The following is a 16785-nucleotide window of genomic DNA, read 5'->3' on the forward strand; positions in this document are numbered from 1 at the left end:
TGAGTTTAAACTGATTTTTATAGTGCTAGGACTTTTTACCTTAGACTTCCTTCGCGAAGCCAATTCTTTTTTTAAGTTTGTATCATTCTGTTAGAAACTAAAAACGTTAGCTGCCCCAACTTGCCCCATTTTGAAATTATGTGGTTTTAAAAAGCTGATTTTATAAAAAATAACATTGTAAAAGCTAATACCACATATATATATATATATATATATATATATTTATACACACATATATATATATATATATTTTATATATATATATATATATATATATATATATATATATATATATATATATATATATATGTATATATATATGTGTATATAAAGGGTGGTTAAATTTTAAGGGCCGATGTTAAATTTGAATAAAACACAAATTATTAAGGAATTTATTGTAACATCTTTTTATTATGATAATATGGTATTATTCAATTATGTATGGAATAAAATATTGGCCAAATGGGCGCCGCGACCTCGGCGGCACACCTCCATCCGATGGTGCAAATTTTCAATGACGCTGAGGCATAATTGAGGTTCTATGCCGTTAATATGCTGAATTATCTCATCCTTTAGCTCTTGAATTGATGCTGGCTTATCAACGTACACCTTTTCTTTTAAATACCCCCAAAGAAAGAAGTCCAACGGTGTCAAATCACATGATCTTGGCAGCCAATTGACATCGCCACCATGTGAGATAACACGGCCATTGAATTTTTTGCGCAAAAGAGCTTTTGTTTCGTTAGCTGTGTGGTAAGTGGCACCGTCCTGTTGAAACCACATATCCTCCACATCCATATGGTCCGATTTGGGCCATAAAAAGTTTGTTATCATCTCACTATAGTGAACACCATTCACAGTAACTGCCAGATCGGCATCATTTTGGAAAAAATATGGTCCGATGATGCCGCCAGCCCATAAACCACACCAAACAGTCACTCTTTGTGGGTGCATTGGTTTTTCGACAATCACTCTCGGATTAACATTCGCCCAAATGCGGCAATTCTGCTTGTTGACGAAGCCACTAAGGTGAAAATGGGCCTCATCACTGAAGATGATTTTTGTCGGAAATTGATCATCAATGGTTGCCTTTTCTTGCCACCATTCTGACCATTGACAACGTTTGAGATTGTCAGTGGGCTTTAGTTCTTGGGTCAACTGCACCTTGTAAGCGTGTAAATGCAAGTCTTTATGCATAATGTTCATCATCGACGAGCGTGAGAGGTGCAATTGTTAGCTACGACGACGAGTTGATGTTGACGGCTCTTCAGCCACACTGTTGCGAACAGTAGCAATTTTTTGGCAGTACGAGCTGTACGAGCATGCGCTGGTCTTTTCACATCTCCTACAGACCCGGTTTGCTCAAATTTATGCACGATTTTTCCGATTGTACGCACATTTGGACGATTAAATTGACCGAAAAACACACGAAGTGCACGATATGCATTTTGATTTGAACGCCCATTTTAATAATAGGCCAGAATAACTTTAATAATAACAGAATAACGCGTTGCTCAATTGTGTAACTTTCCATGGTTCAAATTGAGTCAGTCTGAAATTGAGAAATGACACATTAAATACAGAAAAATAATTTACGTTTAGGTTTGGTTCACATTCAACATCGGCCCTTAAAATATAACCATCCTTTATATATATATATATATATATATATATATATATATATATATATATATATATATATATATATATATATATATATATATATATATATATATATATATATATATAAATATATATATATATATATATATATATATATATATATATATATATATATATATATATATATATAGATATACATGTATATTTATATATATATATATAGATATATAGATATACATGTATATATATATATACATGTATATATATTTTGTATTTAGGGAGAAAATAATTAGCTAATAACTGTAGAAAATAGTTAGCTAATACCATTGTTTAAGTTTCACTACTCAAAAAACTATATTTTGGCCAAATTTCAAGTGTTTCTAAATCACTGTGCAGTGGTCAAATTGTTAAAACAAATTATTTTTTGCGTGGTCATATAGTTGCGTGCGATCGCACGTCTTCCTGTAAAAGACTGTATATATCCATTTTACCCCACTATTATTTTTCCTGTATATCCATTTTACTCCATTTTAGATTTTTGTTTATTTATCAATATGGGTTAGAGAACTTATAAGTTAAATTTTGCATGTTGTTACATCATGGTCCTACTAATAAATATACATATATTATAATATATGTATATTTATTATATATAATATATATAATAAATATACTAATAAATATAATAAATATACTAATAAATATACATCATTAAACTTTCATAAGTAATATTAATAAAGTTTGCAGACAAAAGTTTTAAAACATAATGTTTTTTATATATTTTTTAAAAAACATGTTTTACATATTAACTATTCATGTAAATCAAATATTATTAACGCAAATATTGTTAACGCAAAAAAAGAAGCTAATTATGTGTATAAACTGTTGGTAATTTTCAGGTTTTAGCATTATGTATAGATAGCTTACTCCATGGATACTTATTAAATATATCCATATTACCCCAACAATCCATATTACCCCACCCTACCCAATTAAAAAAAATTATAAAACATGTAATAGTTTATTATAAAAAGTATATGTATATAAATAATTTATATGAAATTGGTTGAAAAGTCATTAAAATTTATTTTGGTCAACCTTTTAGAAGTTGGATGAGCAGTGAAAAAGGAAGAGACATTAACTTAAATAAAATATAAAACCCTAAACGCAGGTAATTGGATGAAGCGGACAATCGATTGTGATGGACAATTTCCATCTCCTTAATAAACATTTTGATGATTTTTGTGCTGATGAACATCTTGTTATAACTTATAATTCACCTTTCTTTACTTTTCTTTCACTTTCTTAGACTAGAGCGGGGGCCCTCTTCTTGGATTGATCATTGTTTTCAAACAATTATTGTTTCTTAAAGTCTGCAATGCTCTGTTAATAAATCAACCGCTTCATCCAATTACCTGCCTTTAGGGTTTTATATTTTAGCAGTTTTAGGAAATTTACTGTTTGTATCAGAAATGATACCTGATAGACTACCAAATATATTCAATCAATCATTCAACATTTGAAAACTAAAAAGTTGAATTAAAAAACATATTTAGAATCAACATTCTCATATGAATCTTTGTTATGCATGTTAACATCCATAATTATGAATTTATCACCTTGGTTATTGACCTGTTGGATAGTATTGTCAGTGACAATAAACTGAGTCTTGCAGAAGTCTAAATCACTTCATATGATTGCAGCACCACCAAAAGGTTTGCCTCAAATAAAATTAAGTGACATCATATGTGGCAAAAATAGTAACAATTTGTGAGTGAAACGTTTTACATCACAACAATATTTTTTTCTTTAAAAGACATCTTCACTTCCAACAAAGCTGCTAGCAACCACTATTAGAGTGGGAAATTACTGGAACTAAAAAGACACAGTTTATAAAACAAGACAACAATTAACAGACGACTAAAAATTATATGAATTAGGAAAAAGTATAAGGAAAAACTATATGATTTACAAAGAAAACTTAAATTGCAATTTTTTTAGTTGGATTAGTAAAAAGGGAGTTCCGATTTAATTCTTAGCTCAACAAACGACACTGATTTTACATTACCCCTACACATGAGATGCTGCACATATTTTTTAAATCTGATGTCAACCACTGATGCTGCAAAAGCATTAACAGATAAAACCTATAAGCGCATTCACAATCAAGCAATGGCAAAAGCAACAGCTCTATGGAACTTAACAAGTAGAAGTAGAAAGGCTGCATTTAGCATATGATCTGCTTCAATTGCGGTTAAATGTGCTTTGTGTAACAAGATGGAATTCGTACTTTGAAGTTGTCAAGAAGATTCTTAAAGCCAAATAAAAACTGAAAATTGTCTGCTCTGCGTTAGAACTTCCAGTATTTTTGCAGACCGATTTGGCTTTTCTGAAGGAATATGTTATGTTGTTTGAACCTATGGCAACTGGTAATATAATTTTTTTAAGGTGAAGCCAATTGCTACTTGGCATATGTACTTCCAACAATCCAGTCAGTTCAAACAAAGCTCCAAAAAGCCGCGAAGGAAAGATCTACGCATCTATTGAATGCACAAGTTACAAAATTTGAAGAAAAAATTAAAGTCCCTAAAGTTCCAACTGAAAATAACAAAGATGATTTCCTTTTCTCTGATGTTAGCAAACCAAGTATAATGTCATGTGACAGCTTTCTACAGGATTCAGAACGTGCTTTGGCCATGCTCCACTGTCATAAAGCAGTCAAGCATGTTTTTCTTAAATACAACACCACCCTGCCATCAAGTGCTCGAGTTGAAAGACTTTTTAGCAACGGATCATTAATTATGACAAAGCGCAGAAACAGACTGAGCGATGACTTGCTTGAAAAACTTTTATTACTGAAGCAAAATGGGAAGATTGAGTTATAAAACCTCAAATTATTATAATTTATAAGTTTCAATGTTTTGCTTCATGTATCTGCACTGCAGATGTCAGTTTCTTGATAAGCACAAGCAGTCCATAGACACACAGACTTTATTAAATACCTATTCTAATATTATGGCACAGCCATAGCCGATAGAATATTATATGTATTTTGTATTATAATGCATAATTGTTTTAATTCTTTTATAGTTGTTTGAATTTTTTTTGTACATCTTTCAGCGAAAAGTAATTGGAAAGTAATGATTACATGTTAAATGTAATGGAGAAAGTAATCATAACTTTTCCAGTGAAAAGTAATGGCCAAAGTAATCATTACGAAATGCAAAGTAGTTGGTACAACACTGTGTATACATATATGTTATATATATTCTTATGTAAATATTTATATATACTTATGAATAAGTATATATATGGTATATATTTTTGTATAGGTGCATACATACCTTCATATATATATATATATATATATATATATATATATATATATATATATATATATATATATATATATATATATATATATATATATATATATATATATATATATATATATATATATATATATACATATATGTATACATATATGTATACATATATGTATATATACATATATGTATATATATATATATATATATATATATATATACATATATATATATATATATATATATATATATATATATATATATATATATATATATATATACATATACATACATATACACATTTTTATGCAAATATCTACATTTTTAATTTTATTTTTCACTTTTAATACTTAAAATTTTTTATTTTAGTTACAATTTTGGTTTGGAGCTAAAAAGGTTAGTCTAAATTTGGTCCAAATTTTATTATTTTGGTCTAAATTTTATTTTCTAAACTTAACATTGAAGTATTAAATTGCATGTGCATAAGGTGCACATTTGTTGAAGAATAAAATATTACATTGTCATACTTTATTTATTGGAAATGCTAATTTATTTATCCACACAGAAGATAAGCAGGATAACAAATTTCTGGTGTATTTATAATCTAAAAAAAAAGCATTTCATTAATAATTGTAGTTATAATTAGTATTTTGTAATTTAATTAAATTATTTTTTTTTATTGTAATTTATAATAATTTGATATAAATTTTTAAGTTAATACATCAATTTTAATTATTAATAGTTAAAAAATCTAATTTTTAACAAAAATTATATATATTAAAATTTTACTTATAAATTTTTATGTTTATATAGACAATTATTGGATCCACCATTATTTTTGCTTGCATGACTCCATTATTACCATGTTCTGTGTTACCTCAAAATGGGTAAGTTTTTGTACATATTTTTATTGCTGGAACAAGAAAAAGTAAGAAAAACTAAAAAAGTTTAATTCAATTTAAAATTTTTTTTGTAAAAATTTTATTTAATTTTAGTTTTAAAAAATATTAAAGAGAAAAAATTGATAAGCAGTAGGGCGATTCAATGTAAAACCATACAGGGCATGTAACCCTTAGTCTAATATTTTTCTAATTTTTACCCGACTCAAAGATTTTAATAAGTTATGAACATCCCTAAAATTTCATCAACTTATTCCAAACCGTCTCAAAGATTATTTAATAAAACTATTTAAACCCCCATTTATTACATTTCATTTATTACCATTTGACCCACTTTTAAAAAAACTTTTTAAAAAAACCACTTTTAAAAAAAAGTTGGTCAACCTGGTACTCTAAAGAAGGGAAGTTATAAAAAATCGAAAATAATATTTGTTTTATAAAATACATATTGAAAAAATATATTTTTTTAAAAGTTTGTAAAAAAACCTTTTTTAACTTTTAGATGAAAAAAACACTATAAAAGAGTAAATAGTTGATTAAAATCCAACTATTTATTGCTTAATTGGTAAAATACCAGCATCAGTATATAATACCATTATCAGTATATAACCAAAATACCACCATTAGTATCATTTTAAGGTAGAAAGCCATTGCCTGTCTGCCATCCATCAATTAATCAGGATGAATCCAGTATAGTTATAGAAGCAGTAGAAAAAGTTAAAGAAAAAGATGAAATTCACTGTTTAAATGATTCTATAAAAATGATTAAATAAAAAACACTGTTTAAATGATTTAAATAATTTTAACCTTGAAGGGTATCAGCTCAAAATATATGAAAAATACATATTTTTAAAGTTGGAAATTAATCAACACTTTTTAGAAGTTACAGAAACAATTATAGTTGATGAATCTATGCATGTTTCATTGTTCTATAAATCATCTTATGTATTGGAGAATTTTCCAGCCTATATATAAAAAGTACATAGAAGAAAGTAGTTTATCAAATGACTTAGTAACTGAACTCAATGAAATAAAGTACAAAAAATCAGTCAGTTGGCCAAAATTTTTAGGTAGGATCAAACCATTGAAATCTATAAAGTTAAACCACGATAAAATTGAGAATGCTGTTGTGCTACTGATGGATGAAATATATTTGCAGAAAGAAGTGCAATATCAAGGTGGTAGATCAGTAGAAATTTTATATAAAGCATAACGATCTTTATGATTTTAAATTAAAAAAGTTTAATTTTGTTATGAAAGCAATACCAGAAGTAAAAGTTAAAGGTAAATGGCTATCTGACCATGTTGATAAGTGTATTACATCTCTACAAGAAAATGGTTTCAAACTATTTTACAAATCACTTCATCCAGGAGATAATAAACAAAGCATAAGACTTGCTATTGCAATATTTGATCCTATAACTTCTGCAGCTAATAAAGGTTATTTTCCAGATAGGACTGATGCCTTAAGCTTTATAAAGTTGATAAGTATATGGCGGACAATAAGTAATAGTAAGCAAAAATATAGCAACAATTTTTGTATTGTAAATGCAACTGTTTTGGGTAACATGAAACCTTCATTTTTGAGGAAATTAGCTGAATGGATTGAAGATTGGCAATTATCTCAAGTTTCAAACTCTTAAAAGTTTGCAAAAAGTAAACAAACATCAGAAGCTTGAAGGACTACTTTAAGATGCACAGCTTCAATTATTGATGATTCAATTCGAGAAGGTTATCATTATTTTTAGTATCACACTTGCAAACTGATGCATTAGAGCTAAGATTTTTTAAAGTATTGTCAAATGAGTGGTGGCAGATTTTTTATTGGTTTGGGTGAACTTGAGACCTCTGAGCAAATGTTAACTGTGAAAACTTTACTTAAAGAGTCTGTCAATATCTGGGAGGAAGAGTTAGAAAAGAGAGTTGTAATATATCTTTCTTTAAATTATTTGATGATGAGTTGCAATAAATTTCAACAGATATTGAAGAATGCAGTTTAGGTTCAGTGAACTCTTTGTGATCAATATGCTGCAGAATGGTTACTTAGATTAAATGATTGTGCTACTTCATTCAATGCAATGAACATCAAATTATTGGTGTAAAATTGTAAATCGTGCTGTTACAAATATTTATTTCAACAATGAACATAAATAATTTTCTGATAAAATTCGAAAAAACAGTGTAAAGGATTTTAAATGCAGACAAAGAAAAAGATTGAAGCTGAGTTGCTTAAACTAATCAATCAAGCTGAACTGAATTGAAGTAATTAATGCTAAATTATACAGACTGATAACTTGTCAAAATCCCTTTAATTGACAAAAATGTTGGCAACCAATGGAAAAAAATCTGCGTATTTAGTGATTGATACAATAAAAAATTATGAATATTCCCATTTGTTTTTTGTGGTAGTTAAGAAAGCAGCAAATTCAATCAAATCAATTAAAAAACCGTAAAAAGTTGAATTACTCCATTTTTCAATATGTTTTAGAAAAAAGTTTAATAAAACGAAAAAAGTCAAATTACTCCATTTTTCAATATGTCGTTGATTATGAAGAACAAAAAAGCAATGTCTATTACCCAGAAACATTTGATGACTATTTTAAGCAGTATATTTTAAATCTCTTGACACAATTATTAATGCAATAGAAGATTGATTTGAACAACCAGCATTCAAGAAGTTTGTACACGTTGAGTAACTGTTTTTGCATCAGTATTTATTGCAGTGATTTTGTTTAATCTTGTTGTAGGCACTGTCATATTTCTAAAAGAGTTAAATTTAAAATTTAAAAGTAAAAATCTCCTTTTTGATCTTGTTGAATTTTATGCTTTTAAAAACAGGTTTGTGTTCAAAAATATAAAATCTAATAAACAAATTTTTTGCTTTACTTTTAGACCAAAATGTCAAATAAACATTCCCGTGAAATTATCAGTTTTGAACTTTTTTCCCACTCACCCAAAATTGCACATTTATGTAATATAGAGCTTAATTTTCTGCTCACTCATAAAAATTTTCTAGCATTCACAGTTTAGTTTTTCAAAAAATGCTCAACCGGTTATTAATTTTATTTACCGGTTATTATTCTTTCCATTTGTCTGTTGCCTTGGAGTAAAACACTGAACTCTATATGAACTACTTTATTTTAATAATGTCAGTTTATTTTATTAATATTGTGTTTACCTGATACTTAAAATTTTTCTGGTATCAGCTTCTCTGACTTCATATTTATCTAATTTCATCATGGAGTACAATAATTGCAACACATTATTGTGTTGCAAGTTTTTAATGCAATAGTTTTGATTTCGTCAGATTGTTGCACAATAAATTTTATAATTGCATTCACTTGCACAATAAATTTTCTAATTTGATAGAGCTTATTTTACATTTCTGGAAGATAACTGCCTCTAGTCTAAAGTCACAATAATTGAATGGCTAAAGTTAACCTTATCTTAAATGTTTAATTATTCTAGATAAAGTTAACCAAAATTAACCTTATCTAGAATGGCTTAATTGCCCAATTTTCCACTTTATGTTTTTATGATCAACATTTCCCTATTGAAACTCCAAGAACATATTCGAGAAGTCTTTGATCACTACCAATGCATTATCAAAAATAAAAGCCAACAGAAATGGCAGCGAATTGATACTAAACAATCAAATTACTGCACTCACTAATAGAATCAACAAACAAGTTCAAAATGCACCATCACTAATGACATTTTTTTACAAATACAACTAAATCAAAAAATGTTAAACAACGCTACTAACTATACTGATTTTAGATATTCGTAGACAAATGCTATCTTTGCAAGGTAGCTACTTTCCCAACTTATTGACCCACATGCAAGTGGCTCACAAAGATACTCTTGATTGAGTAATCACAGACAAGTAAGACAGAATTTTTGAACTTTAAGAAGCTGATTGGTTTGGCTATATGCTAAAATGCATGCAAAGCTTTTTGGCATGCAAAGGCAGGAACTCAGAGAACAGCCATTGTCTTCTTAATTTCAAGATTATTGGGGCAAAGTAAAAGTGATTATTAAACTCGAAAAGATATTTGAAGGTAAATCAGTAAACAAAATGTATGAATTGTTCATCGCCTAGTACAATAAAGTAGTAAAAAAGATTATTCCAACATCCATTAAACGTAGCATAAAAGTTGTGTGTCGCACTAGAATTTGTCAAAACTGTTGAAACCAGAAGTGAATTATGGACTAGATACATCCAGTCAGGCTGGATTTTTCATTGCGAGAAATTGCAGCATAAAAAAACGTGTAAAAATATAGTCAGTCTTACGAAAAAGAATTCCTAGGATAACATTCAATTTTTTATATTTAAATAATAGTTTTGAAATTTATTAAATTTTATATTTTGAAAAATGTTTAATGTGATTCAGTTTGATGTTATCTACTTTTTTTCTTACTTAAATTTTCTAAATGCTTTTAATTATTTTTTTTTTTTGCTTTTTTCAAATTTAATTTTTAGTTTTTGTGTTTTTAATTTGTGATTTTTTGTTGTTATTAATCATCATAACTATTCTAAGATTTCAGAACTTCAGTTTGTTTAAAAATTTTTGAGTTTCTTCAAAAAATATTTCTAATATTTAGTACATTACGATGGATCCTTTTACTGATTGTTCAAGTTCCCATTAATGCTGCAAATAATGTATGCTTCATCTGCATTAACATATTTTTGGGTAACAGTGTTGAACCTGATCTTTTGGGTACAGTTAATGGTTTGGGAATGTCTGTGTCTTGCATTGGAAAGTAACTAATTTATTCTGAAATCTGTACTTTTTATACTAATTTATTTTAAAATCTGTACTTTTATAAAATAATTTAATTAAAATTTCTTATGCCTAATGTGGTATAAGATAAAAGTTTACAATGAAAAGGTTTGAGGTGCAATCCACCTCTCCTCCCCCTTCCCCGTTCTCCTTCCTTTAAAATCTGATTTTGTATTACTTATAGTATTAGTTTGAAATAATCTTTTATTGGTTCTTCAATAAAAATCTGTTTTGTTTTTGAAATAAGTTTTTTTGTAAAAATAAAGCATTTTAGTTGATTGAATACAACATTTATCTAATTTTTGATTTTTTGATTTACATTTTAAATTTCTATTTTTTAGTATATAGTTAACTAAGTTTTTATTTTTTATGGGGGATAAGTAAAACAAGTTTTTTTAAAGTATCGAATTTGTAACAAGTTTCTTAAAATTATTATTATTTTGTTTTTAAAAAAAAAATTATCTTCTTAGGTGATTGACCCCCTCCTCCTTTTTACTTTAAAGTATGAATGATAATCATAATCTTAACTGAACAATAGTTTTTTTCGCAAAATAATTTTTTAAATTTAAAAAGAACTAAATTTCCTTCTACTGATTTCTACTGATGGAAAATATATAAATGACAGCTATTCGCTTTTCTCATTTTATCGAAACATTTAAAATATTTCATCTTTTCTTGTTTTGTTAATTACAAAACTTTACTGAAATTCAAAATTTGTAAATAATTTTCCTACAAACATATGTTAAAATGAATGCCTTATTAAAATAAGGGCATCAGATTAAGTAATGGCTCATTAATCATTATGTTGGTATAAAACTGAAATAAAATATTTAAAAGGTACGATAAACAAAAAACATTTTGAACCAAACTTAAGTAAAATATTTGATGATTATTTAACTGAGATTTGACTGGTGCATTTCAGCATCAATGGGGATTCCTACCTGTGATCTATGGTTTATTCCTGCCTGTAATCAATGTTTTACTCCTACCCGTGATCATTGGTTTGTTCCTACCCGTGGCTCATGTTATAATAACAGTTTTTTTAAATAAATTTGTGAAAGGTGTTCAGACATGTACAAACCTAACAATGATTCTATAATTTTGATGAAGTTATCAAAATGCTTTATTAAATATATAAAAACTTTTTAAAAAGCTTTTTGATTTTTTTTTTTTTTCAATTTTAAGTTCGTTGGGACCCGCAATCTTTGGTTATGCTTACAGCTGGTCGCTATTAAATATTGAACTACGTAGACTTGGATTTCCATTTAATCAGTACTTTGTTTTTTTTCTTATATCCATTGGTTGTTTGCTAAATTGCGCGTATATTTACTGGCTTATTCCATCTACGTTAAATAAAAGAAAGGTTCTTCCAGATAAAAGTGAAGTCGTTATTAGACTAAAAGAATATATTCATTATTAACATACTTATTCAATTTATAGTTATTATTATTTTTAATTTTTTTAACTCTGTAAAGATCATACATGATTTTATTATAATATATATTTTATATAGCAGTAAAGATTAACTAGTATATAATTGTATTATTTGTAATAACTTATAGAGTTTGTTACTCATTTAATATCTAGTTTTGTTTTATTAATTTTTTTAAATTTGTCTTAGTTTTGTTTTTATCTAATGCTTTTTTTTAATTTTGTTATTTTCATATTTGAGATTTCTATTAAAGTTCCCACAATCTAGTATTGTTAATACTTTGCCGCCTTATGCTTATGTCTTTTTAAAAGCAAAACATTTTATTTTTTGCAGAAAAGTTTTAGTTTATAAAAATCTGAACGAAAATAAAAGATGAAATAAGTTTATAAAATACTTATAACTAAAGAACAAAAATTTTAAGTTAACTTATAAACTTATTTAATTATAACTTAAAAAAAAAAAAAAAAAAAGTCTTACGCTTTTTTTATCTTGGCGTGTTGTCTCGGTGTAGTTAAGATGGCTATATAGTAAAAACGTAGCGATTTCCATTAAAACAATTAGTTTTTTTTTATTAGCTAACTTTTTATGAAATTTAGCTGGCTTTATAACCATATATAACATGATATGGTTTTAATATCAAAAAACAGCTTAAAAAATAATTTTATTGATCGTGAGTTATGCAATTTACTTAGTTACGCCCATAGCAACCAAACCTTTTATTGGTATATTTATCTAAGAACTAAATTTTAAATACTCGTTTTTATTTTTGGGTTTGTCTAATTACTGAACTTCTTGAAAATCAAAGTTGTAAATCTGATAATATTGTTAGTCAAAATGAGTGTATGAAATTTTTACTTAAAATATTATTGTTAAACTTTGAAGCTTGATTTCTCAATTGTCTTTTTTTGTCTGAACAGCAAATCATTCATATTTTTTTAACCAGATATGCAATTAACTTCAAATTTTCAGGGTTGTTCCTTTTTAGATAGAACTGCAATACCTTACGAGAACTAACCTTAAATTTGTTTCCATTTGAATATATTTATACTTTTCTAAAAGGTTTTTGCATCGAAAATATCCTTTAAAATTAAAAGAGCTTTTTAAAAATAATTATTCTTTTAAGTTTTCTAAGTTTTGTTTATTACACTATAATCCATCAGTGTGGTAAGTTTTAGCTTTTAATGTCATAAAAAGCTGAGAAAATGTAGTTTTCTTTTTTATTGATTTTTCTGCATTTAATGCTGGATTAGCGTAAAAAAGGGTAAAAAAAAATTTTATTTCAGCATTTTAAATTAAATTAAGCATTATTGAGCCTTGCTACTAATTTTGGTATGTAGAAAAAGTTAGAAATCAAAAAAAAATTTTTTTACTATATAACCAACGGTTTACAAGTTATTCTAATTCTTTTATTTGTAATAAGCATGTCTTAATCAGCATATTAGGCCCAAACAAAAGCTTTAGATGTAGTGACTTTTTTTGGATCAGGTTTTTTAATATTTAAAGAAACTTTTCTTTTTTATATATAATTTTCAAAGCCTTTTTACTACCCCTTGTAGTGAATCTAAAGAACACCGTTTGGAGTCTTTAGATCACTTTCGCTTATTGGCGTTAACATGAACTTAGTTAAAATCTTTTGAAAAAGTGCCTTAACCCACTATAGATCCTAGTTCTAATCGGTTCTGACGAATATTAACTATATATAGTTGTTAAAATACAATATTTCTATCAATTTTCACAAGAATTCCAACCAAGAAAAAGCTTATTATTAAGAACGATTGCCAATAAACGATTAGAACAGATCATATTATTAAACTATTATGTTAGTTTCACCTAAAAAATGTATTTATTTAAAATCTTTGTCAAATTTGGACGAGCGATTGTGATTTTAAGAATATTTTTATTAAAAAAAAAAAAACCTTAGGGGTGGATTTTTTCGCTGCTAACATTTATATTTTACGATACCAAAAAATTTATCATTTTAATTTTTTTCGTCTTTTCATAACTCACAGACTTATAATGGAAATACGTCGTTGTCAATAAAATATCATACAGATGCTATAATATTTTAAAATTGCCTTAACTACACCGAGTACCGCTGAGTTATAAAAAAAAATTATTAAAGTAATAGATGTTTAGCGGGGGTTCGGGAACACAGTGTTATATAATGGGTTCTAACCTTGACTTTCTGACCCGAGAAAACCCTTCTGTGGAATGATAGCCCACACTATGGGGATCACTTGGATATAAGTATTAAAATCAGATTACAACGTCCTGGCAAGTTATTGACAGGGCCGTACCGAACGACAAAGATGTGGGGGGGGGGGGGTAAAAAATGAAAAAAACAAATTTTAGCGACAAGATTATTTTTTTTTTTTTTTTTTTTTAAGCTAAATTTCAGTTTTAACCGACATAAACCATAATTTTCGAGTTTTCCGTCAAAAACCGACAGAATATAGTACAAAATATAGGTTATTCCAATAAATATGAACTAGGGAAACAAAAAGACATATTCTGAGAGTTTATCGTGTATCTAAAATGAAAATTATGCTTTAAAATAAATATTCTAATACAAGAAAAAATCATTCTAAAATGGCTCTTTTCACAAGCAATGTTTACTATTAAAGTCCACAAGGCAGCATTGCAACTTTTTACTGTATTTAGGATGATGGTTAGGTCGTTTGTACCTTTGCCAATGCACTTAAAAGTTGTGATGCATTGCCTCTGTTGCTTGTTCTGAGTAAAGTCCGAGAGCTTGGCCGTGTTTGTCAATGAAATCTTTCACATGAAAAAATACAGCATGAACCTTTGGTGTCACAGAAACATTTTGCAGTGCCACATAAGCCACTCTGAAAGCTTCAATTTTTTGTACATAACTTGGATCAAGAACGCGTCCAAAACAGGCAGACACTACTGCATTGAATTTTCGAAATACATCAACTAATGGTATTGCAGCATACATGAGTGTTTCTCGACAATAGATTGAAGAAGATCAATATTTTTTAGCAGCTTCCTGCACTCATTTCCTGCAAAATGCAACTCCATTGGCGGTATGAAGTCCAAAACTAATGTGCCACCAGCAAGATCAAATACAGGAGAATGAACAACATTCATGTAATCACGAGCTCTTTTGATGTTTGATCCTGCTGCATTGAAAAGTGAGACATTCTGATCAAGAGATTTGAAAGTTCTTAATTTTCCTTGATTTAAAAGGTCCTTTGCACTTGACTCACACCAGGTGCAGGGGTGTGCACTTGAGTGTGCTTGGAGACCACAAGTTATATTTGCCAGTTTTAGGTCACAGGACATAACAAAATCTTGGTCTCTCATATTGATTAATTCGAAAATTTGAGACACATTTGAGTAGTTTTCTGGCAGGTCCTCAGAGACAGCAATAATAAGTTGCCGCTTAACTCCAGTGTCCTTGAAAAACTTGTTTGTGCAATTGAGTTTTGCTGGGGGAGTGTTAGGTTTACGATTTAATTCAATAATTTTAAGGCTTACTTTCAGGAATCCTCCCCCACCGTCAATTCCAACTTTCACAATATGATTGTTTGATGTGCTTCTCATAGAAATGAGTTCATTTTTAAGCTCTTTGAAGTCCTTGCAATGAATGACAGTCCTTCCACATCCAGCATGATCTTTAATCAATGAACTCGTGAAATGGTGAGAAAGCTGCTTACTAACTGCATCAAATTTTACAGCATAGTTTTTCTCAACAATATGCTGTGAAGTTGACTGATTAATTGTAGCAGCTAGTCTCTTGATGCCATTGTTTGAAAGCCCTGTGATTGCCTGAACTTGAACAAGTTCTTTTATACTAATTGATGGGTTTGGAGGAAATAGTTTTCTAGCTGATGAGGAACCTAAATATTTATTTTAAAGCATAATTTTCATTTTAGATACACGATAAACTCTCAGAATATGTCTTTTTGTTTCCCTAGTTCATATTTATTGGAATAACCTATATTTTGTACTATATTCTGTCTGTTTTTGACGGAAAACTCGAAAATTATGGTTTATGTCAGTTAAAACTGAAATTTGGCTTCTAAAAAAAAAAAAAAAAAAAAAATCTTGTCGGTAAAATTTGTTTTTTTCATTTTCACCCCCCCCCCCGGTACGGCCCTGTCAATAACTTGCCAGGACGTTGTAATCTGATTTTAATACTTATATCCAAGTGATTCCCATAGTGTGGGCTATCATTCCACAAAAGGGTTTTCTTGGGTCAGAAAGTCAAGGTTAGAACCCATTTTATAACACTGTGGGAAACGAAATGTGTAAATTAAGTTTGGTTTATCCGATGTTTAGTTTGGCTCAAGAAAGCGGGATTTTTTTTGGAGCTGTTCAATTTACGTTTTCTAAGACTAATAAATTTCTGCTCAATTTTTAAAAACAATGTTTTAAGTAATTTTTAAAATTTCAATTAGAGTGTTTTGTAAAACACGTTTATAAAGTAATACCAATTGGTCATTACACAACTCTTAAAAAGAAGTGCAATGCAACTAAAAAATGTGCTACAACATATCAACTACAATGGTCAAAAGTGGATTTTATCTTTGTATTTATAGATGGTAAGTTTCTGTCCTGGTCAACAAGGTGACATTTATAGTGATATAACCAAATTAGGGTATTCAAATGTTTAAAAGATAGCAGACATTAAAGTAATTGGTTCCAAACTGTAGTGAAAGCAGAACGTCATAGCTACGCAATTCGTTTTACGCGAT

At 28.2% G+C, this 16785-nt stretch overlaps 1 protein-coding gene across 1 annotated transcript in view; it reads left to right on the plus strand.

Moving 5' to 3' along the window:
- Positions 1 to 12204, plus strand: part of LOC100214623 (uncharacterized) — an 86032-nt gene extending 73828 nt beyond the window's left edge. Inside the window, exons 12-15 of the mRNA XM_065814924.1 lie at positions 5319 to 5345; positions 5763 to 5836; positions 10454 to 10612; positions 11818 to 12204. Of these exons, the coding sequence (XP_065670996.1) occupies positions 5319 to 5345; positions 5763 to 5836; positions 10454 to 10612; positions 11818 to 12052 (495 nt within the window). The 3' untranslated portion in view covers positions 12053 to 12204. The remainder of the gene's footprint in view (positions 1 to 5318; positions 5346 to 5762; positions 5837 to 10453; positions 10613 to 11817) is intronic.
- The last annotated feature ends 4581 nt before the right edge of the window (positions 12205 to 16785 follow it).

This window comes from Hydra vulgaris, chromosome 13, assembly GCF_038396675.1.
Source record: "Hydra vulgaris chromosome 13, alternate assembly HydraT2T_AEP".
Taxonomy (NCBI): Eukaryota; Metazoa; Cnidaria; class Hydrozoa; order Anthoathecata; family Hydridae; genus Hydra; species Hydra vulgaris.